The 23,146-nt window shown below is 42.5% G+C and overlaps 1 protein-coding gene across 2 annotated transcripts in view; it reads left to right on the top strand.

Moving 5' to 3' along the window:
• The window catches only part of LOC310789756 (glutamate receptor 2), a gene marked incomplete at its 3' end in the record, with an annotated part of 71,578 nt that overhangs the window by 30,030 nt on the left and 18,402 nt on the right, over positions 1 to 23,146 (top strand). For both annotated transcript variants that reach the window (XM_083651422.1, XM_083651423.1), the window contains exons 3-4: positions 8,338 to 8,577; positions 21,194 to 21,390. In XM_083651422.1, coding sequence (XP_083507548.1) covers positions 8,338 to 8,577; positions 21,194 to 21,390 — 437 coding nt within the window. The remainder of the gene's footprint in view (positions 1 to 8,337; positions 8,578 to 21,193; positions 21,391 to 23,146) is intronic.

Raw genomic sequence — 23,146 nt, 5'->3', positions numbered from 1 at the left:
AACGGACCACGGTAAACCGAGGTAGTGCGATCCAAGCTGGCTTTGCAACAGGACACATTGAGATTATTTTTCCCCTTTTGAGTTGAGTGGAAAGTGGAAATCAACAAGGGATGCATGATGATGATTTCACTAGTGTGAGTCTTTAATCCATCACATGCTTATTATTGCTTTTATCAACTAGTGCAGCGCCCGTTCGCCCCGCTGCTGCACAGAGTGCTGTTCTCCCTGCCTCGCTGTGGCACAGAGCGCTGTTCTCTTGTTTATTCAAAGTTGTTAGAATTAGAATTTCACTTCTGAAGTCGATTGAGCTCCCAGCTAAAGCAATATAGTAAAGTAACGAGCAGCGTAACTAATTACTTTTGATACCAAGTAATAAGTAAACTAATTGTATTACTTTTTAAAGGAGTAATAATAAATAGGTAACTAATTACACTTCCTGAGTAACTTGCCCAACACTGTTGACAACACAGAGTGAAGTAAAAGCAAAGTACAATGCCGGGCAATATTGAGAAGACGATGTCAAATAAATGTCTATAGGCTCGGTCGCCATTGTTGTTGACTCCTCCTTGGTTTCCGGCACACAGCTTGACAGCGGCGTTAGTCCCACCCATGGCGCTGATTGGCTATATCATCGGTTTTCCCCGCCGCTCATTGGACCGTTAATTTTTCCACTGAGAAACTGCTGTTGCATGTCACCCAGAGCAGAATCAGTCAGCTGGGTGGAGTGGGCGGATGGAAAGGTCTGGACCCAGGCAACCTCGGACAGCTGTGTTGATCTGAAGACACGGAGGAGACAGCATCAATAGTCACAGTGTTGAGATCACATTGTGCTTATAAATCACATCCCAAGTCACATCCGCTTCAGATCACTTTCAAAGCAGTTCTGATAAAGAAGCCTTTTGAGCACCTTCCAGCCCGAGCTTTTACCGAGCTTTTTTTTCTTCGTTAGTTATTCTCTTTTGTTCAAAACACTTTTCTCAAGTGCAGCTGAATAAAGCAAACATAATTTATGCATATTAAAACGATCGCTGCCTCTGTGAAAATACAGATGTCGTCTCAGAAATAGCTCTTATTTTTAACATTGCTCTTGTCAACAGGCTCATTCCCTTTGGCTTCACTGGTTAATGAAAGGACAGAAGTTTCTGGAGCGATACACACACACACACACACACACACACACACACACACACACACGCACACACACACACACACACACACACACACACACACACACACACAACCAAATGCAGACACACACACGCACGCACACACATTAGCAATGCACTAACAGACTACACACTATTGTCTGGTAGCAACATTGTTAGGATTACAAGTCCCCAAATCGACAGTGTGTTTATCTTCCTAGAACATTCCCCAGATTAAGTCAGAACTCTGCTGCTCTTTAAAACAACAACAGAAAGACAGAGAGCAGAAACTGGGTCTGAACCACAGCTTACAGACCCGGCAGTGAGCAATAATAGCATTTGTTTCGGCGTTTTGCTCACTGTACATAATTAGGGTGTTCTGTTCTCGTCAACACCAGGAAACACTTATTTCCCTCTCAGAGCTGTGTTCTAAAGGCGATTTCTGAAGGCAATACTCCCCAATTTCACTGAAAAGCAGTCAGATGTAACAGGCGGTTTAATAGCGTTTTCCTCCAATCTTGCTATTTCTAAGAGTTACTGTTCATGGCGTTTCTTATTATTTAAACATATAAAATTGCATATTGAAGAAACCTAGGTGTCTTTGTCCATCAAAACCTCTTGCTTTTCCACATTCCAGAACTGAGAATAGTCCTACTGTATGAACATGTATTGCCTGGAAAACATGGGCGCCATGTTTTCTCTGGTGCTTGAATGACCATATTTGGTAATGAAATAACATGTTTTCAAAGTGTTCATACTGGCATAAGCTGCAGAGCAGTCATGGGGATATCCACTCTCTCTATGCACAAGCTCAGAGAGTTTTAATCCTGAGAAAACTCACAATTGTAAAGTGTCAGCAAAGCCCTACAAAACAATGGACATTTCCACACACATGATAGAAAGACATTATGGAAACTCTACATCTCTATTTGGCCTCTAGGAGTGAAAATTATGTTTGATAACCCTATACGGAGAAGAGAAAGAACTTTTTTTTAATTGTATAGTCCCATTAAGCTGTGATCAGATACTTTCACTTTTTCATATGCTCAAAAGTGCAACTGTGCCTTACAAGTCCTCAAAGACTGTGAGGAGTGTTGCATCACCGATTACATTTACATGCACACAATATTCCACAATATAAAAATGACAATATTCTGACTTTGTTAAGGGTCATGTAAACAGCATTATTCCTGTTGCATTTTCAGAATTTGGCCTTATTCCTAATTTAGCATTTTCCGATTTAAGACGTGGGTTATTCCAGTATTATTCGGGTTTTAGGAGGATTCTTTGATCATAACCACACACACACACACACACACACACACACACACACACACACACACACACCTACACACACACACACACACACACACACACGCACACACACACGCGCTGACTGAGTGAGTACGCCGGTTTAGCAGGCAACCCGCCTCCACTTAAAAGCGTCGTCGCAGCGAGCCGGAAAAGGTGCGAATGGTCAGCTCATTCATAAAAAAATTACAGGGGAAATCACCTCATGTAGCAAGAAAGTGCACGAGTGAAAGTAAAAAAAGTAGCCTATACAATCATGACTGCAGGGACACCAGGAGGAATGCTCCGTGCGGTTAGGCTTTATGCTCAAACGATGTTGACATTAGTAGGTAAAATTAACGGATATAATAATACGCTTCAGAGGGCTATAGCTGTCTGTGGCGAGTTGGTCTGAGGATATTCCCTCTCGAAATCAGCTCTGTGCATTCCCTTACAAAAACTACTAACGTTATAGTAGTCTATAGGCTACTATTCCCCCGACGAAGGTTATGCAGACTGCAGCTGTTTGATATGCGGGCGTCGTCTTTCAGAACGGCCCCTAATTAGGCTACTTGATGGGAATAATTTGCTTTACAAAAAACTGGAACCAAAAGAAAATAATTAGCCTTGTAGCCTACCTAGGCTACATGGCTACATGATGGTGTGTCTGTGATGCATAAAGTCGATCAGATGAATATTGAAAGCCTTGTTACCATTAACGAGCGCAGCTTTATCAGCTTATCCTTAACAACCGCAGCTGCACCTCAGCGATGTTTGGTTGTTGAATTAATTTGTTCATCATACAGTAGGCTAGGCTACACTAACCTATGAAAATATTAATTTGAGCGAGGAGCTGAGTGGAAATGCCTCCAGCGGCTCGCCTTTCAATCCGGGAGCAGTGGCCGTCGCCTGAAAGGACACCGTGGGACGGGAATGTGGCGGTCCTGCTGGCCTGTGTGTCAAAGCAATTTCTGTGGCGAGGCTGCCAGGCTTTGCGGGCTTATCGAAATGCAATTTTGCGCGATCTGTGTGTGAAAGAGCCTAGTGAGTGTCCTGACTTTTCCATCTCATGACACCGTGAGATGTGGTCCAGCGCCACGGTAAAGATGGACAAGGGGAATTTAGCAATGGCTCCGCTTGCTCCTGAGCAAGAGGAGGGTGTGGGTATAACATCCTCCCAGGAAGAACAGAACACACAGAGTTTTATCATCTTGTCCAAGAGCCCGTTTCAAGGGGTTATTTTCTCTTCATAGTGGAACAGTTTGACTGGCTTGTTCATCTTGTAAAACCGCTCAATCCACCCAGAGCGAGGGTGGCATTGACAGAATGCGTGGTGTGGTAGGGTTAAAGTTGAGGCATGTTCAACTTGTAGCACCCAGGGTGAGAGAATGCAAACAACAAAGCCACATACAAAATGTGAGGTGCATTAGAGGAGACACACACCTGCCTGCAACCAGAACGGTGCATACATTTGACCACGGGTGGTACCAGTGTGAGTCCAACCCCTGCCTGGGCACAGTCGCACTGAGACACACAGGAGCTCTGCATCACATCTGACTGACTAGCTTTGTTTCTCATCTATCTTTTATACAGTAACTACTCAGAAAGTGAAATAGCAAAAGGCCTATATATATGTATATATATATGTAAGGGATAATGTATTGTGAGCAGGTGATTACTGGCGAAATAATGACCGACAGGTGAATGATTGAGCCCGACGCGCAGCGGAGGGCTTAATCATTCACCTGAAGGTCATTATTTCCAGTAATCACCGGCTCACTATACATTATCCCGCTTAGAACAACTAAATTCCTACAACTAAATTATTTCAGTAATCTGACAAAAATAATTATTCAAATAGATTTTTTAATAGCGTTTTCAACGACAAAGCGGTTTCATTCATAATTGGCACACAAGACACCACAGCTGCAACTGGTTGGCCTAATTAGTAGTGTCTGCAGACAAAATGCTCTTATCAACTGATTAATCCAGGTGTGGCAGAGCAGCGGTCGGTTGTCGAGAAATAATGACCGGTGAATCTTGTTGATTGACCAATCAGAATCGAGTATTCAAGAGAGCTGTGTTCTAAATATATATATATATACACACATATACACACATACAATAATGCATCAATTTAACGTAGCTGGATGCAATGTAAGCTCAAAGGTTCCATTGTTAGGCATATTCTGAAAGAGCCCAGGGTAGTGTGTGTAGCACTCACTGTAGCCTTCGCTTTCCCTCAATAGAAGACTACATTGTGAGAGAAAAATATGTTTTCAGATCATGAAAGAGTATATTGATTATGCAAAATAGCAAGGATGGATAAATGGTTGTCTGTTAAATACATGTCTGCCCAACATCACTATCAGTCCTAGAGGAGATCGATACTGATATCATTTGTTTCAGACTTGTTTTTGTTCATGGATAAATGTCCCCGCAGGATTACCACTTCGTCAGCATTGTAGCCTCCTTTCTTCTGGGGACAGTTTCATTCCTCTTCCTCGAATTGCACAAAATCATTTCCCTTTTTAATTGCGGTAATTGACAGAGGAACCGATTTAAATCCTATTAGCTCCCAGTTAGTGTGTTGGAGACAAAAATTAATTTTGATGAGTCAGGCGTATTGGTCATTCTGTGGGCCACATCATGGCCACTGTCACATCAGCTAAAAAGATTGGGTCCGGTCCGGTATCTCAAATTGATGGAGTAATCGGACCTTTGCTTTGCACCTTGGATGACTGTGACGGACATTGAATCGCTAAGTCGACGGATCAGTGAAGGTTTTGGAAGCATATGAATGGTGGCCTTGGAAGAAAGCGGGCCTTGGCCCTGTTAATTGAGGCCCATTTGTGATGAGGCCGCCATGTTTTTGGAAGTGTCAGGGCTTTGAGAGAGGTAGTGGGGGGTTGCAGTAGCCTAAGGTTCGAGAAGCTGGCGTACGTGTGACAAGTGGGTGAATGTTTGAACAGCCCAGATTGACTGGAGAATCTGTGTGGGGTTAGTGAATGTCTCAACCCACTGTCTGGAATAAGGCTGCAACGATGAATCGATTATTTGATCGACAGAAAATTAATTGTCAACTATTTTTTTATAATCGACAATAGTTTAAGACTAATTCTTAAAAAAATACAAAAATTCTAATGTAAATGTGAATATTTTCTGGCTTATTTAGTCTTCTATGACAGTACACTGATTATCTTTGTGTTGTGGACGGAGCTGTTCAGTGGCCAAAAGTAGAAGATTGTACAGAGGAGGGATGTAACGATAACCGGTTTTTAATGATAACCGTCATAAAATTCCTTACGATAACCGTACCGTTTCAAATTTTCATTATCATTAAAACCGTGGTATCATGATTACCGTGTTACCACGATCACAGCGCTTTGAAAAAGATGGTAAATACTGTCCATCATCAACCAAAGTTGGCAACCGTCTCCCAGATGCAAACGCGCAGCCTCGGTGAAATGATTTCTGTGAGTGTATTAGTACTTTATGAACATTTTCAGCACATTTCAACAAACCGTGATAATACTGATAACCGTGATAATTTTGGTCACTATAATGGTGATATGACATTGTCATATCGTTCCATCTCTAGTACAGAGCAGATTGTACTGGGGTGTGCATGTGTGAAACGTTGAAGCAGCTGCATTGGTACTGTAAATCCTCAGCAAACAATTCCCTTGTTAAATACAGGTTGAAGAAAAGGTTTCTATGCTAATCTACTATAACATTCCCACAACTCTTTCATCGTGAAGTTATTTCCACTCTGTGGTGGTTTCAGTATGTTCACGTTTTCCTTGTAACACTTACTGTACACATCATGTGATATTTTGTCAAAAGCAACTACATCAAAGACAAAAAGACAGGATCAACTTTAATTGATGACCGCAGCTGCGCAGCAGTGAGCTGTGGGTTTGCTAAGACCACAACAGTTGGTCTTTATGCCTGTCCAGCATGTTTACAGTACATCAAAGATGGCTGCCACAGCCAATTGAGAAGTGGCAACATGCCTACACAGTACTTAAGCCGAGCCAGCTAATATCTAATGTATGGAGTCCAATTCCCTGCGTCAGCAAGTCAACTCCGCTTTACTGTGGAAGAGGGAATGACTCATTGGATTAATTACATTGGAGGACACACGTGTCCAAGTCAATAAAGCTGATTAACGTACATGATCAATACACGTTTACAAGCAACATGCCAATCTGCTGACCCTGGTACAATGTTTGAGAAATAGTCTGCAACCTAAGGATTACTTAGCCTCAGTAAAATTTGCATAAAGAGCCTCACGTCGAGTTCCGGTTATTCTGCTATTGAAACGAGCTTGCCCCCAGAATTTTTGTTTTGTTTTTAACCGATGGATTCCCAGATTGTGAATTCTTAAACAAAGATGATATTGAAACTTCATCACAATGATGATAACATAATATAACAAATGTGAAACATAAAACGCCATCATAATTGCTGGTTGCAGCAAACGCGAAAATGACTCCTCAGGGGCGTATCTACGGGTGGGCCTGGGTAGGCACAGGCCCACCCACTTCTTGCCCTGGCCCACCCCAATTTTTTTTTTTTTTTTTTTTTATTGGTTGTTTTCTAGAGGTAAACTTGCTGCTGCCTTGCTAGCTAATGGTTTTGTAGCTTAAAAACGCAGGGCACATCATCTCCAGAGTCTAATGCATGACAACTTCATGACACCTAGGATATTGCAACAGTCATGCAATTGCCCCACCAATCTTATCCAGGCCCACCCAATTTTATCCAGGCCCACCCATAATTGAATTTCTGCCTATGCCCTGTGACTCCTATAAAGGCAATGATAAGGGTGTTCACAGAAGACCTTTTATTATCTAGCTCAGTGGAGACATCTAGTGTTTAGTTAGGTATGACTGTGTGTGTAGGCGTTAGTGAAGCAGTGCACCGTACCTCTCATCTCTGCTAGCTACATATTCTCAGAGGGGCCGGCTGAGACGTTTTCTCACTCCTCCGCTCCTCAGCAGAAAGCAGGCAGAAGACATCACCACATGGGAATGGGATGTAGAGGAAAAAGGCCCTATCATGGAGCAGCAGAGTTGGACAGCACACATGAAGAATTAATGTATAGTGTTGGTGAATAGTTGACTCATATGGTACTTGTACACCGCTCATTCCCACTGTATTAAACTGACTGATAACTCATAAAAGTTTAACATAGCGGTTGGCCGACGGGGTATCTTTTACTGTTGGAGACAAGCACTCCCCTGGCAGAGCTTATGGATGGCTATAATCCATTTATCAACTAAAACTGTCCTTGGAAGGGACACCTTTTAGTAGTGTGCAGCAGTCCTATTGTGCACTAAGGTCGTGGAGGTGTACAGTATACGTACAGTGTTATCTGTGAAAACAGCTACTTACCTACTAAATATTCAGATTGAGAAGATGTAATTATGAGTTTTTATATAATAAGCATTAAAGGATAAGTTCACCCAAAAATGAAAATTCCGTCTTTATCTACTCACCCCCATGCCGATGGAAGGACGGTGACATTTTTCAGTCCACAAAACAGTCGTGGAAGCTCACCTGGCGCAATCCAAGTCTACAGAAGCTCCGAGATCCCAAGTTGACTTGAAAATACATCATGTACACTCTATTTTTTTAACTGAAATCGTCACTGTACCTTGGAGCGGCCCTTCTGGGAGCAATGTGCCACTGCCTACAGCGAAGAATTCATCTAAAAAAATAGGCTGTAGATACTGTAATCATCATAATAATTGAATTTTCATTTTTGGGCGAACTTATCCTTTAATCACAAAGCAATATCTATATCTACTACTGTATATCTACACACATATATATCGCCCAAAGTAAACGTTACCATTTCCTGCACCATTTCTAATGAGTGTTCCTTCTGCTTCAGTCTGTTCGCAGTTCTCCAGAGGAGTGTACGCCATTTTTGGATTCTACGACAAGAAGTCTGTCAACACGATCACGTCATTCTGCGGGACCCTCCACGTCTCCTTCATCACACCCAGCTTCCCTCTGGATGGGACTCAGCAGTTCATTATCCAGATGAGACCCGATATCAAGGGGCCGCTCCTCAGCCTCATCGAGTACTACAAGTGGGACAAGTTCGCCTACCTGTACGACAGCGATCGAGGTAAGACACGGACGTCCCCATTTACACCTGGTTTTTAAATGTGACCTGTGATCTGGATACGTTATCTGGATAAGGAAAAACTCATGTTAATGCAAGGTGTAAAGTGGCATCGTGATCAGAATGTGATCAGATCTTCCTGACCACATCTGGAGGTACTGACTAGTAGTCTGGCTCACATTGTGTTCAGATCCTTAACACCCCATTTACACCTGTTTTTTTTTTTAAATGTGACCATTATCCAGATAACCTATCCGGATACAGGTCACATTTAAAACCCAGGTGTAAATGGGGTTTCACTGTGTCTCTCTGGCACTATCTTTGGAAAGTGTCTTCTCTGCCCAATCGATTACCCATTTGATGTTGAAAGATGTCACTGACGTTGATGTATTGACACAATCCTTCAAACAAGAACTGCGATACTGTCTCACTTTTGATTTTTGCAAAGTCATGCATCATGATGTTTCGCCCTTGGACGATGGAACGGGAGAGGATGACATTTGTCACAGTCTCAAAGGCAGAGGCACATAGCGAGAGCTACGGGCAACCATGTCCACTTGGATGAAATCATATTACTTCCATATTTAATATTGCGCCAGCCATTGCCCTTTTGTTAACACAATGTTACAAAGCATTGAAAATGGGGGAGTAAAATATGAGGAGGGTGACATAATGCAATCCAAAGGTTGTGTTCAAACCTTTTCCAGCACTACACATACATGTAGACATGACAGTATAGCGACGCAATGTGCTGGTAATAGATGCAAAACACAGGTTTTACTGACACTACAGAACAAGTACAGTATACTGTACAGCAGGTGAAGGGCATGGTGGACCATGACAAACAGCTTGTCACGTAGTATCAGCTTTGGCCATTTCATCCCCTCCCCTGTGCTTGAGTCTGCTGACTTTGAGGTGATGCACCCTGCATACAGACACATTATTGTGTTTTGTTGGCTTTACCAGTATATGAATCTATCTTCCTGCATTTATCCTGAATTATCGTTATGTTAATATCGTTATGTTAATAATATATAGTTATGCAGACAATTCAGTTTTGTATTTCATAGATTGGTTCCCGAATTAAATATTGGAATACAAAATTCTGGCACCTTTCAGTTGAACAGTTTAACATAATCAGAACATTCTCTGTGCTTCTGAAAGTTGAAAAGAGAGCAAAACTTAACATGTCCAAATAATTCCTCTTGCCTTCCTCAAGACTTCTACACCAGGCTACTGTGCATAAATACTCTAAATGCTATATATCTGTTTTGGAAATAAAAGTCCTAACTGAAGTTATGAAGTCAGTGTACCTCTAAAATGTAGATGATGGTGATGTGTAAAAGATTTGAAAGATTTCTAGGGTTAAGATTAGCCAACTAAAATGTTTGCGGTTAGGCAACGAAGCAAATATAGTCCGGTAAAATTGTTGCACAAACTTTAGCTCGAAATTGGAAAACTCCACGAACTGCACAGCATGTTGACGGACTCTACTCATGGCCTTGTCATGGAGCTTCACCATGTGTGATACTCAGTGATGTGATTTGAAGATCGATCGTCTCGGCCTTGGCCAGTTTCACAAACAGTCTGCAGGCATTTGAGTCAATACGAGGCTGGAAGGGATCAACTAAAAAGACATAGAAAACAGCATACAGAGACTGACATTCAAAGGGCTTGTAAACTTCCACATATTGGGAACACAGCCAGCACTTGGACATTACATTACATTACATTACATTACGTCAGTTCGCAGATGCTTTTATCCAAAGCGACTTACTGTACAATATCACATTTTGTCAACAGTAGAGAAATCAACTATGCAACACAGTCTATGACAGCTAAGACTTTCTGGGGGAATAGAGTAGCACTTGTAGAAAGTAGTTTGTGAAGGAATGAGTCCTTGATCACGAATGATTCTGCCTGTTCTAGGAATGGCCGTTGCATGCAGAAGTCAAGTCTGATTTTGCTGAGCTGGCACACCTGTAATTGCCATCTTGGATAAGATAATTTGTTGTATTGCTGCTATCTTGACCAGGACTCCCTTGAAAAAGAGATGTTGTCATCTCAATGGGACTCTCCTGGTTAAATAAAGGTTTATAAAAAATAAAATCAAAACAAGGACTGAGCCTGATTTTATGAGAGGTAGTCACAGGTCCAGTTCTACGGGGGTACGAGAGCATGCATATGCAAATTCTTTCCATAAATGTCTTATTTTTGCCTATTCTATTTAAATATGTCTGCATACTCAGGTCCCTAAACAGTATTGGAATTGCGTAAATTGGGATGAGTGGAAAGCTGAGACTGGTGGATTCTTGTAGTCCCCATAGTAGCCATGTCATTGTAGTGAGACACCCCAACTAAATTCAGATGCACCCTAAGTCATTTTGTTCTTGAACCAGGCCTGGATAGTCAGACACACAATAGCACTCAGGTTCACTTAATTTCCAGATTATTATTTTTTACCAATAATTATTGTATTGGGCACTAATGCATGTCTGAAAATGAAATGAGCTTAACATTGTTTTGTTTTTTGTTCTTAAGACCATTTTTCTTCTTCATACTTGTAAAATTTAGACAATTATAATTAACCTAGCTTCTTTTTTTATTTTTCATGAAAACTGACCAGAAGATCTAGCTATCATCTAATAGCACACAGTGTGGCTCTTTAAAATGGCAGACAGCTGAGTGCAAGAAAGTCACCGTGGTGTAAAGATAACTCTTATGCAGCGAAAGAAAAGTTTAAAGAATGCACGACTGCTTGTGAATCATCTCATTTTGCTCTGTCATGTAACCCATTTTTACCAGGCCAACTCATTCTGCTGTGTCATCGTCCACTAACTGTGATTCAGTGACTTGTACCCTTGGAGGACAATGCAATCTCCCGTCCCGTGGCGCTTTGGGACCATCATCCAGCACCCCGTGCCATAGCACTGAAAAGGAAATGTCTTCCGCAGATCTAGAGTTCCATTCTATTTCAATATCATCAGAGCGATGAAAGAATAGAATTAAGACCTCAAGAGGATCCATTTACAATGTAATCAAAGCCAAGCAGATGCTCTCCTTTCACGTTACGCTTTCCTCCGGTGTCTTTTTACTTTTCAAAATCACAGCGTTCATCATTTTTAACGCACCCAAAAGGAGGAGTTTTGGGATAAACGCTTTTTGGTTCGAATGATGCCTGATGATGAATGCCTACAGATTGCTTCAAATAATACGCTGGCTTAAGGTAATGGTGTAGGAAGTGAATCTGTTGAGAGATGTGGGATTGCAGCGGTCTATATAGACTAGTGTTTAGCTTGAATACAATGTAGCCGCATGGCTTAGGAAGGATTTAGTGTATTTCGACTACTACCTCTGTCTCTCTAACGTTGCACATCACATACACTCGTCCTCTCACTGCATCTCTCCCACGCACTCTCTCTCTCTCTGTCTCTCTCTCTCTCTCTCTGTCTCTCTCTCTCTCCCCCCCCTCTCGCTGCACGGTCTTGGTAGCCTTGCTCCAAACACCCACCCACTCATTTCTCATCTCTCTCGTTCCCGGCGGACCCCCCCCCCCCCCCCTTCCCCTCATCTTTGAGCTCTCCTCCTGGCTAATAGGACATCTCCCCAGTTAGCTCTGTGCTGCTGACTGACAGCAGAATCAAGAATTGCTTCTTCTCTAGATCGGAGTGCAATTTTCAACCATTCTGTTGTACAATGTCCCAATGCTAATGCTAGCGCTAACATCCAGTCCGTCCCCCCATGTCGGCGATGGCACTAAAGGACCCGCTGTGCATATTTCATCATTGCATGGTTTCATCTAATTAGGTCAGAGAGATCCACTCATTCCCATGGCAACCAAAGTGTGGCGCTTGTGGGTGCGAGAGAGAGAGAGAGATGGAGAGAGGGAGAGAGAGAGAGAGAGAGAGACATTTCAAGTGAGTGACTGAGTTGGTAAATGTTTCAAGGACTTGGGGGTTGTGAATCGAAGAGGGCGAGAATAGGAGAAGGTAATCGATTTGACATTGGTGATGAGGAATGTTATTGTGTGACCGATGGCTCAACAGAGACCGTCTCCTTGAGAGTTTCTGTCAATAAAGCAGTTTAGAAAAACGATCTCTCCTATAACGGTGGAAAGGCATTCCAAGGTTTCATTTCTCTCCAAACGTTTATGCACCAGTTACATTTCTAGAATAGTGTAGTACAGTATTCTTACCAAATCTCTGGGTGTCAATATTTGCAATAGGGGGAGGAGCAATACGGAGCAATAAGTATGATTTTTTGTATTGCCCATACATGATTTGTGACCATGATTTGTCTAGTGAGGTTTGTTTATCACCTAGGCTCGCCCAATGCATACGCATACATAGTTGGGCCGCTGCGCCGTCTCGCCCGCAGCTCGGCTGCTGCGTGGCCTCGCCTGCTTTAATCACTCGGCGCACAATTGCTCAACTTCACATGTCATAGACATTATGACATCATCAGTGACATCACGATAGACCCCACCCTGGGAGTTAGACCCGCCCTGGTCTTCTTCTTCTTCTTCTAATGGCTTTCCGGCAGACTGGATGCCTTGCGGCACATTGCTGCCTCTCACAGTTGGATGGTCTCACTAGACCTGGTTCTTCTTATTCTTCTTTCAAGTTTCCGGTGTTTCTCACACCTTCTTAATCTTGGCTGTTGTGCCTCGACTCATGTTCCTCTCTGCTCCTCATCCCTCCTGAGCAACGCGCCTTCACCTTCATGAAGGGATCATGGAGATTGCAGCCCAGGGGCGGAAGCCATCATCTCACTGATGAATCACATCATTAGGTAATTAGGGCAATCACCTAATTAAAAAATCTGGCTCTGTCAATTAACCCGCACGGGTGCTCTTTATACACTTCCTGAAAGTTTCAGCCCGATCGCGCGTAAAACGGCATAGCTGTGTCTGGACAAAATGTGGGACAAAAATGGAAACAAACAGACAGAGCCCACTTACTCCCTTTTATATATGAATGAATAATGATAGCAATAACCCAACATACGACATGGCCACTTTGGCCAGGTGCTGAGATGTCTGGCGTTCAAAATGTAATTTCTGGCCCAGACTATTTTTGAATAGAAACCCTCAGATCACACAAGCATTGATAACTACTGTAGGCTATATGATTCAAATAGACATGGCTTTACAACCCTGTAACCACAATGTTGTTTTCTTATGGGAAAGGTTACATGTGTTTGTCCAACTACAGCACTATAGGCAATCAATCACCATCTTATTTGCATGCCTGGGACCTGCAATAATCTGCTCACTTTCCATTGAAAATAAGCCTATCCACTTAACATGTGCTGTTAGTGGTGCCTCACTTGGTATTATGCAGGAACTGGACAGCCATTCTCAAACATGTGACACAAGACATGTGACAGGATGTTGCACCTTTACCGCCGTGGATGACGAGGAGAACAATGGCTTGAATCAAAGAGATGACACCTCATATGACCGTGCCTCTGTGGGTATGGGATTGCTTGCCTCTACAGTATGCATTATTCATGAGACTATTCTTGCTTCATTTGAATAGTTTTGCATCATATTATGCATAATGCCACATACATCCAACCGCTGAGATTTCTTTGATCAATGAGCGAGAAGTTAAGGTTTTTACAATCGAAGCTAGTGGCGAAGAGGAAATAATCACCTCTTCACTGGAAGTTATGGTTTTGCTTTTACTGGCGCATCACAGTTGCGATTAAAGGCCTTGATATACGTCCGCGTCGAACCCCCCTCGCCGAATGCGCCGACGGGTGCGCCACGGTCGGCGAGCCTGCCGGCGCCGCCCGCCTGCGTGCAGCTCCTCGATGTGACTCGACGCAGCTGATGCGAACAGCGCAGAGTATAATATAATATAGATGGGGAGATAACAGGAGAGAGTGAAAGCTATTACCACGTATATGCACTGCATTCTCTCCTTGGGCTAACTTCTAGTCATTGAAATCCTATAGTGAAATCACACAATTTACTCATTTTGCTGGGGACTCCCCTGCGACCCCTCGTCAAGCTGACGTTCGAGTGAATAGGACCAGCTTAACCCGTTGCTTTATCCAATGTTTATAAAAGGAAGAGCGCTCCTTCCTTTGCTCCTGTGTCTCATCTCCTCCCTCTCCGCTCGGCCCACTGGCCTGTTACACCCAGCGTCCTTCAGAGGTTCATCTCAGGTCAAATACTATCTTTGTATTCTAACACAGTGGCAGCTCCATGGCTGTTAAAATGGATGGCACAAAGCTGGCCACAAGCCAAGAAGCAACATATGTCTCATTCTAAACAGCCTAGTCGACCGTTCCCATTCAAGGGGAATACTCGTGCAACAGAGGGTGAACGGAGAATACTCGTGCAACAGAGGGTGAACGAAGAATACTCGTGTAACAGAGGGTGAACGGAGAATACTCGTGCAACAGAGGGTGAACGGAGAATACTCGTGCAACAGAGGGTGAACGGAGAATACTCGTGCAACAGAGGATGAACCAGAGAATAGTCGTGCAACAGAGGGTGAACCGAGAATACTTGTGCAACAGAGGGTGAACGGAGAATACTCGTGCAACAGAGGGTGAACCGAGAATACTCGTGTAACAGAGGGTGAACCGAGAATACTCGTGCAACAGAGGGTGAACCGAGAATACTCGTGCAACAGAGGGTGAACCGAGAATACTCGTGCAACAGAGGGTGAACGGAGAATACTCGTGCAACAGAGGGTGAACGGAGAATACTCGTGCAACAGAGGGTGAACGGAGAATACTCGTGCAGCAGAGGGTGAACGGAGAATACTCGTGCAACAGAGGGTGAACGGAGAATACTCGTGCAACAGAGGGTGAACGGAGAATACTCGTGCAACAGAGGGTGAACCGAGAATACTTGTGCAACAGAGGGTGAACGGAGAATACTCGTGCAACAGAGGGTGAACGGAGAATACTCGTGCAACAGAGGGTGAACGGAGAATACTCGTGCAACAGAGGGTGAACGGAGAATACTCGTGCAACAGAGGGTGAATGGAGAATACTCGTGCAACAGAGGGTGAACAGAGAATACTCGTGTAACAGAGGGTGAACGGAGAATACTCGTGCAACAGAGGGTGAACGGAGAATACTCGTGCAACAGGGTGAACCGAGAATACTCGTGCAACAGAGGGTGAACCGAGAATACTCGTGTAACAGAGGGTGAACGGAGAATACTCGTGCAACAGAGGGTGAACCGAGAATACTCGTGTAACAGAGGGTGAACGGAGAATACTCGTGCAACAGAGGGTGAACGGAGAATACTCGTGCAACAGAGGGTGAACGGAGAATACTCGTGCAACAGAGGGTGAACGGAGAATACTCGTGCAACAGAGGGTGAACGGAGAATACTCGTGCAACAGAGGGTGAACGGAGAATACTCGTGCAACAGAGGGTGAACCGAGAATACTTGTGCAACAGAGGGTGAACGGAGAATACTCGTGCAACAGAGGGTGAACGGAGAATACTCGTGCAACAGAGGGTGAACGGAGAATACTCGTGCAACAGAGGGTGAACGGAGAATACTCGTGCAACAGAGGGTGAATGGAGAATACTCGTGCAACAGAGGGTGAACAGAGAATACTCGTGTAACAGAGGGTGAACGGAGAATACTCGTGCAACAGAGGGTGAACGGAGAATACTCGTGCAACAGGGTGAACCGAGAATACTCGTGCAACAGAGGGTGAACGGAGAATACTCGTGTAACAGAGGGTGAACGGAGAATACTCGTGCAACAGAGGGTGAACCGAGAATACTCGTGTAACAGAGGGTGAACGGAGAATACTCGTGCAACAGAGGGTAAACCGAGAGTACTCGTGCAACAGAGGATGAACCGAGAATAGTCGTGCAACAGAGGTTGAACCGAGAATACTCGTGCAACAGAGGGTGAACGGAGAATACTCGTGCAACAGAGGGTAAACCGAGAGTACTCGTGCAACAGAGGGTAAACCGAGAGTACTCGTGTAACAGAGGATGAACCGAGAATAGTCGTGCAACAGAGGTTGAACCGAGAATACTCGTGCAACAGAGGGTGAACCGAGAATACTCGTGCAACAGAGGGTAAACCGAGAGTACTCGTGCAACAGAGGATGAACCGAGAATAGTCGTGCAACAGAGGTTGAACCGAGAATACTCGTGCAACAGAGGGTGAACGGAGAATACTCGTGCAACAGAGGGTAAACCGAGAGTACTCGTGCAACAGAGGATGAACCGAGAATAGTCGTGCAACAGAGGGTGAACCGAGAATACTCGTACAACAGGGTGAACCGAGGGGGGAAAGGAAGACTCTAAATCTCGGCTTGATTCTAGGTTTCAAATGAGCAGCAGTCTTGTTTGTATAGATCATGTATAGATGATCTTTGTAGTTTATACAGGGAAGGCCATACTGTACATTGTGAGTTGTGGTGTAAAATGATATTCAGCTTAAAGGTCGGACCTCCTTCATGTTTTTTTAATAAGGTCAGAGAGAGAGAGTGTGTGTGTGTGTGTGTGTGTGTGTGTGTGTGTGTGTGTGTGTGTGTGTGTGTGTGTGTGTGTGTGTGTGTGTGTGTGTGTGTGTGATAATTGAGTGGAAAATAAATCCACTCACTTCATTATAAGATATATTTCCCTGTATACCTGTCACCAGAGACATACCATTGTAATTCTTGTAAAAAGCACCTTCTGGTCACTGGGAAAGATACATTGTATCTGTATCTGATATACTGTAGTGTCAAGATTTAATGATATAGTGTATTATATATTTAAAGATATACTGTAGTGTCAATATTTAATGATAAAGTGTATTTAAAGATATACTGTAGTGTCAAGATTTAATGATATAGTGTATTATATATTTAAAGATATACTGTAGTGTCAATATTTAATGATAAAGTGTATTATATATTTAAAGATCTACTGTAGTGTCAAGATTTAATTATATAGTGTATTATATATTTAAAGATCTACTGTAGTGTCAAGATTGAATGATATACTGTATTATATATTTAAAGATCTACTGTAGTGTCAAGATTTAATGATATAGTGTATTATATATTTAAAGATATACTGTAGTGTCAAGATTTAATGATAAAGTGTATTTAAAGATATACTGTAGTGTCAAGATTTAATGATATAGTGTATTATATATTTAAAGATATACTGTAGTGTCAATATTTAATGATAAAGTGTATTATATATTTAAAGATCTACTGTAGTGTCAAGATTTAATGATATAGTGTATTATATATTTAAAGATCTACTGTAGTGTCAAGATTTAATGATATACTGTATTATATATTTAAAGATATACTGTAGTGTCAAGATTGAATGATATACTGTATTATATATTTAAAGATCTACTGTAGTGTCAAGATTTAATGATATAGTGTATTATATATTTAAAGATATACTGTAGTGTCAAGATTTAATGATATACTGTATTATATATTTAAAGATATACTGTAGTGTCAAGATTTAATGATATACTGTATTATATATTTAAAGATATACTGTAGTGTCAAGATTTAATGATATACTGTATTATATATTTAAAGATATACTGTAGTGTCAAGATTTAATGATATACTGTATTATATATTTAAAGATATACTGTAGTGTCAAGATTTAATGATGTACTGTATTCTATATTTAAAGATCTACTGTAGTGTCAAGAGTCAATGATATACTGTATTATATATTAAAGATCTACTGTAGTGTCAAGATTTAATGATATACTGTATTATATATTTAAAGATCTACTGTAGTGTCAAGATTTAATGATATAGTGTATTATATATTTAAAGATATACTGTAGGGTCAAGATTTGACAATATACTGTATTCTATATTTAAAGATCTACTGTAGTGTCAAGATTTAATGATATACTGTATTCTATATTTAAAGATCTACTGTAGTGTCAAGATTTAATGATATACTGTATTATATATTTAAAGATCTATTGTAATGTCAAGATTTTATGGGATACCTGACTTTGGAATAACATTGAAGAGTGTCAGTCGTCCAATATGACATATCTCATATTTGATGTCAAGTCTCACCTGCTCTTACAGCATGATTGATGGCACAAGACTAACACGATGGTACTTTGTAAAGGACACTGTAGGGAACTTTTAGACACTGGACCCTATAGAAACAATATTAAGTATTGAACTTCAGGTGATGATCTATGTTTGTTACAAAATGGATATGTAACTTTTCAGGCTGTCACCACCACATTTATTCACTTATTTTAATAATAATAATTGATTGGATTTATATATCGCTTTTCAAAGCACCCAAAGCACTTTACAAAACAGGGTGTGTGTGTGTGTGTGTGTGTGTGGGGGGGGGTGTACGGGAATCGGGGGGGGTACGGGAATCAACTCATCCATCGCCGATCTGCACCCACCTGGGTGATGCACGACAGCCAGTATGCAGCAGAACGCTCACTCACCACACATCAGCTATCACAGTGGGGAGTTGAGTGCCAGTTAGATATCGAGGGATGGTTAGGTGACCATGATTGAAGGAAGGCCCGTGTAGGAATTTAGCCAGGGGCACCGGGGTTACACCCCTAGTGTCTATGGGATCTTTAATGACAACAGAGTGTCAGGACCTCGGTTTAACTTCTCATCCGAAGGACGGTGCTCACTCACAGGACAGAGTCCCAGTCTCTGCCCTGGGGGATAGGGGATGGGGATATTATTCATGAGACAAATTGATCACACACAACACAAACAGACAATCCAAAAATCTAAAAGAATCATTTTGTTGCCAAGCACAATAAAGGTGTGTTGATTTGTCTCGTTGACAATGGTGTTGAGAAATATTGACAAGTCACAGAGTTATATGACATAATTTGATATGCAGGGTACCCGGGCAACATAACCTCACATCCAGTGCAAACGGGACTCATTGTTTCAATATGCTTCAACCACTTATAGTAATATAGAATCAACATTTAACTAAAGCAACATTTTTGCTTTAGTCCTTGCATTATGCCCACTTGTATATCAGACCAAATTCCAATTATCTCATTTAATGGGCACCAATGAAAAAGTCAACTTTAACCAGACCATAATGGCCGTGCTGTAATTATGATGTATAGTTCATTCAGATAAAACTGCATAAGCCTCAATTTTCCCTATCCCACTATCGTAAAAATCATTGGCTGGTTGCACAGAATTGATTACATCTGTAATTCACCTCACTGTTTCAAGGCGAAGTGAAACACTCCAACCTTTTATCAAATCACTCTCCAACTGCCCTCTCCGGACCAGCGATCAATACGGCCAGAGATTCAGCTGTGAAGCTAGATAGAGAGCAATGATAGGAATTCAACTTTGGATGGGACAGTGTCTTGTCTTTGGCTGGCTGCTCCTCAGATTGATGGATGGGTGGGTGATCGGGTGCTGAAGAAAATGACATCACTGAGATTTGTGAGAGTTGTCTTTACTTCACTGTTGAATGGGTTTTGTGTGAAGCAATCCGCACACCAGCTGCAAAAGAGCCTCAATCATTCAGCCAGGATGAGACAGATAAATGACATTGGTGCAAGTGTCTTGATGACGTGATGGTATAGATAGAATATGAAACTTTAGGCTTCTAGGCAGTGAAGTGAATTGTTAGAGTGGCTCTCCTCCCCCTCAGCTGGTCCGGTTCACGGCACGCTCGACTTTGGCTCACATTGATAAGGCATCTATCTTGTAGAGGCATCTCTCGCCTCAGGTCACTGGCAGCCGCACTGAACACATCCAATCTGGAATAATAAAACATGCATATTGTCCGGACCTTGGCCAGGTTTACAAAAAAAGTCTACATGTGAGTCAATACAGAGGCTGGAGGCGCCCAACTCAAATAAATCAATAAATACTTAAATAAATAAATAAATAAATCTCAGGGACTGACATTCAAAGGGTTTTGTACATACAGGGAGTTACAAACGGTGTCCAACAATTTGACAATGATAATCAAAGTGATCTTTTTTTTTTTCGGTGAAAGTCCTACAATTTAACTGTTGCCTCACATACAGTATTTGACATTTGAAAAATTGCCAATTTGTCATAATGGTGATACTATTCAGCGTGCACAAATGTGGCTGCCACACTCTGTGGCCCCTTGCAAACAGCTTGACGTTTGGTTGGTCTAGCATTAAGCATCTAGGAAATATGTCTCCCCTCCTTGTGTGTCACGGCCAAACGGTCACAGTGTCAGACTTCTGTGATCCAAGGAGGCAAGAGCACAACAGAATAACTCTCTGTGGGCAGTTCAAATGTGCTGTGTACAATTTGGTGGATATTGAGTGAAGTTTGTGCGAGAGAGAAAAAAGGTTGCTATTTCAAGGTTGGCCTGATGGGGGTACTGTGGAGCGCAACCAAATAGCCCTACTAACACACACGTTGGGATCCATCCAAAATGTGCAGTTTGGTTGCTCTAGCTGCTAGCATCAAGAGTTTAGCAATTTCACCTCAACTTGATTAGTGCATCACAACCAAACGGCTTCGATTTTCAAATCTCTGTGTAATAACTGTCATCTAGAAATACATAAATGAAAGAAATGTGCAAATTCAACAGGAATACAATATGAGAAAACCTCCAAACCCTTGTCTCCCCCCCCCCCCCCCCCCCTCAGGCTTGACCACACTACAGGTGGTGCTGGACACGGCGGCAGAGAGGAAGTGGCAGGTGACCGCCATCAACGTGGGCAACCTGAAAGACGAGCGGAAGGACGAGGCGTACCGCTCGCTGTTCCAAGACCTGGAGAACAAGAAGGAGAGGAGGGTGATCCTGGACTGTGAGCAGGACAAAGTCAAAGACATCATGGAGCAGGTGCAGTATGGCTTTTCATCATCCTGACCCTGTGGAGATACAAGACCGCTTGTACTGACAGGCCTTTGTCAGTAAGGCGCGACAGCATGTCGCTGGTGTTGTTTTCACCTTCTGAATCTCTGTGTGAGGGTGGGGGTGGGGTGTGTCATAATGGCAAAATGTGGTCCTACAGACACAGGGATGCAAAGTCATGGAGAGTGAAAAAGGAGAGATACCAGGGCAGAGGTAGACACAAAACCACTCGGAAATTATTCGCCTATGTGTCCTATGTGTCCTATTTTGGGATCAAAAAGGTGACTGTCACCTACAGTAAAGGGAACTAGTTTGCATCTGTAGAGACACCTATTGTAGCGGGAACTTCCATACGCAGCTTTGAGTACTTTGGCAGGTGTTTTGTTTATATAGGCTATAGTCTGTCTGTCTGTCTGTCTGTCTGTCTGTCTGTCTGTCTGTCAAGTCATCGAGGCACAGGTGACTACCAGTTCAGCAACATCAACAACTACAGTAGATTGGGAGACGTGGGTTTTTGGTTCCATATACTTCTATAGCACTGCTAACAATCCGGCAAACATTTTTGACATTGAGTAGATGAATGATCTTCATCATACCGACATTGTTTTGTGAAATCGGGGACCGAAATATGTTGCATCAGTTGAAAACAGTTTCCAAAGTCCTTTGAATGTGAGTTGATACCATGCCATAGCATCATCATGTGACCCCCCCCCCCCCCCCTCCTCATTTGGGTTCGTTGGGTTAGTTGTCGGGGACGCTGAACCTGCACCTCATGTAAAACTAGTTACACCTGGATACCCTCCTGCACATCCCCGTCCATTGGAATGCTTGCTGGGAAATTAGAATGATTTCGGTCTTCAGTGTTCCAGGAAACACACAACACAGGTGTGGGCTTTTTCAACTGACTGAAATTCACACTTATTTTTTTTACTTTGCTGTTGTTGGACAACAGCAATATTCAGCTCAAATGTTGTGCATTTGATACAGCACACGAGCAGTCACATCCACGAGTCCAGCCGACGGACAGCGGCACCATAACAATCACACTAATTGTTCATTTAGACTGGAAACAAAACCGCAATTAAAGGCAAAAGAGTTCCACATAAACAGGTTATTTATAGCGCGCCTCTCGCCCATGGGAGACGCTCATCGATTAGTATTTAAGGCTCGCCGACGTCTGTCGGACTAAACGCTGAATGAAATCAATGTCTGACTGCCGCCCCAGTGGCTGTTTTATCGGGGGAAAACAGAATCCGTTCAGGTGGAATTTTCTCACACTTCTTGTCAAAGACGTTCGCAGAGGAGATACAAGACATTATTATTCTAATCTGCTTCCTGCGTCCTGACAAACAAGGTGTCAGTCAAGCGGTGGGATTAGTTTCAGGTGCCTCATTTCTACAGGATGAGGCAGTGAAACGCTGCGTAGCTCAGATATTTCAGTTTTTTTCCGACTTACACTATACACTACTGATAAGGGAAGTGGATTTGGAATTGGATATCTCCGTTTGTGAATTTGGAATTGGATATCTCTGTTTGTGGATTTGGAATTGGATATCTCTACAGCATTTTTGACCCCATAGGCTTTTTAATCCAAATGATGATGACCAGGACAGTCAGTTGATAGACTCAAAGTGTGATCACTTAGATTTGTGTCGTCTCGAAATGACTTTAACAGAAGACTATATTAATGGTTGTCAAGTCAAGTCAAGTCAAATTTTATTTATATAGCACCTTTCATACACAA

This window comes from Poromitra crassiceps, assembly GCF_964638095.1.
Source record: "Poromitra crassiceps genome assembly, chromosome: 15".
Classification (NCBI taxonomy): Eukaryota; Metazoa; Chordata; class Actinopteri; order Beryciformes; family Melamphaidae; genus Poromitra; species Poromitra crassiceps.
Note: the sequence above shows the minus strand (reverse complement) of the source record. Positions and strands in the feature narration are given on the sequence as shown.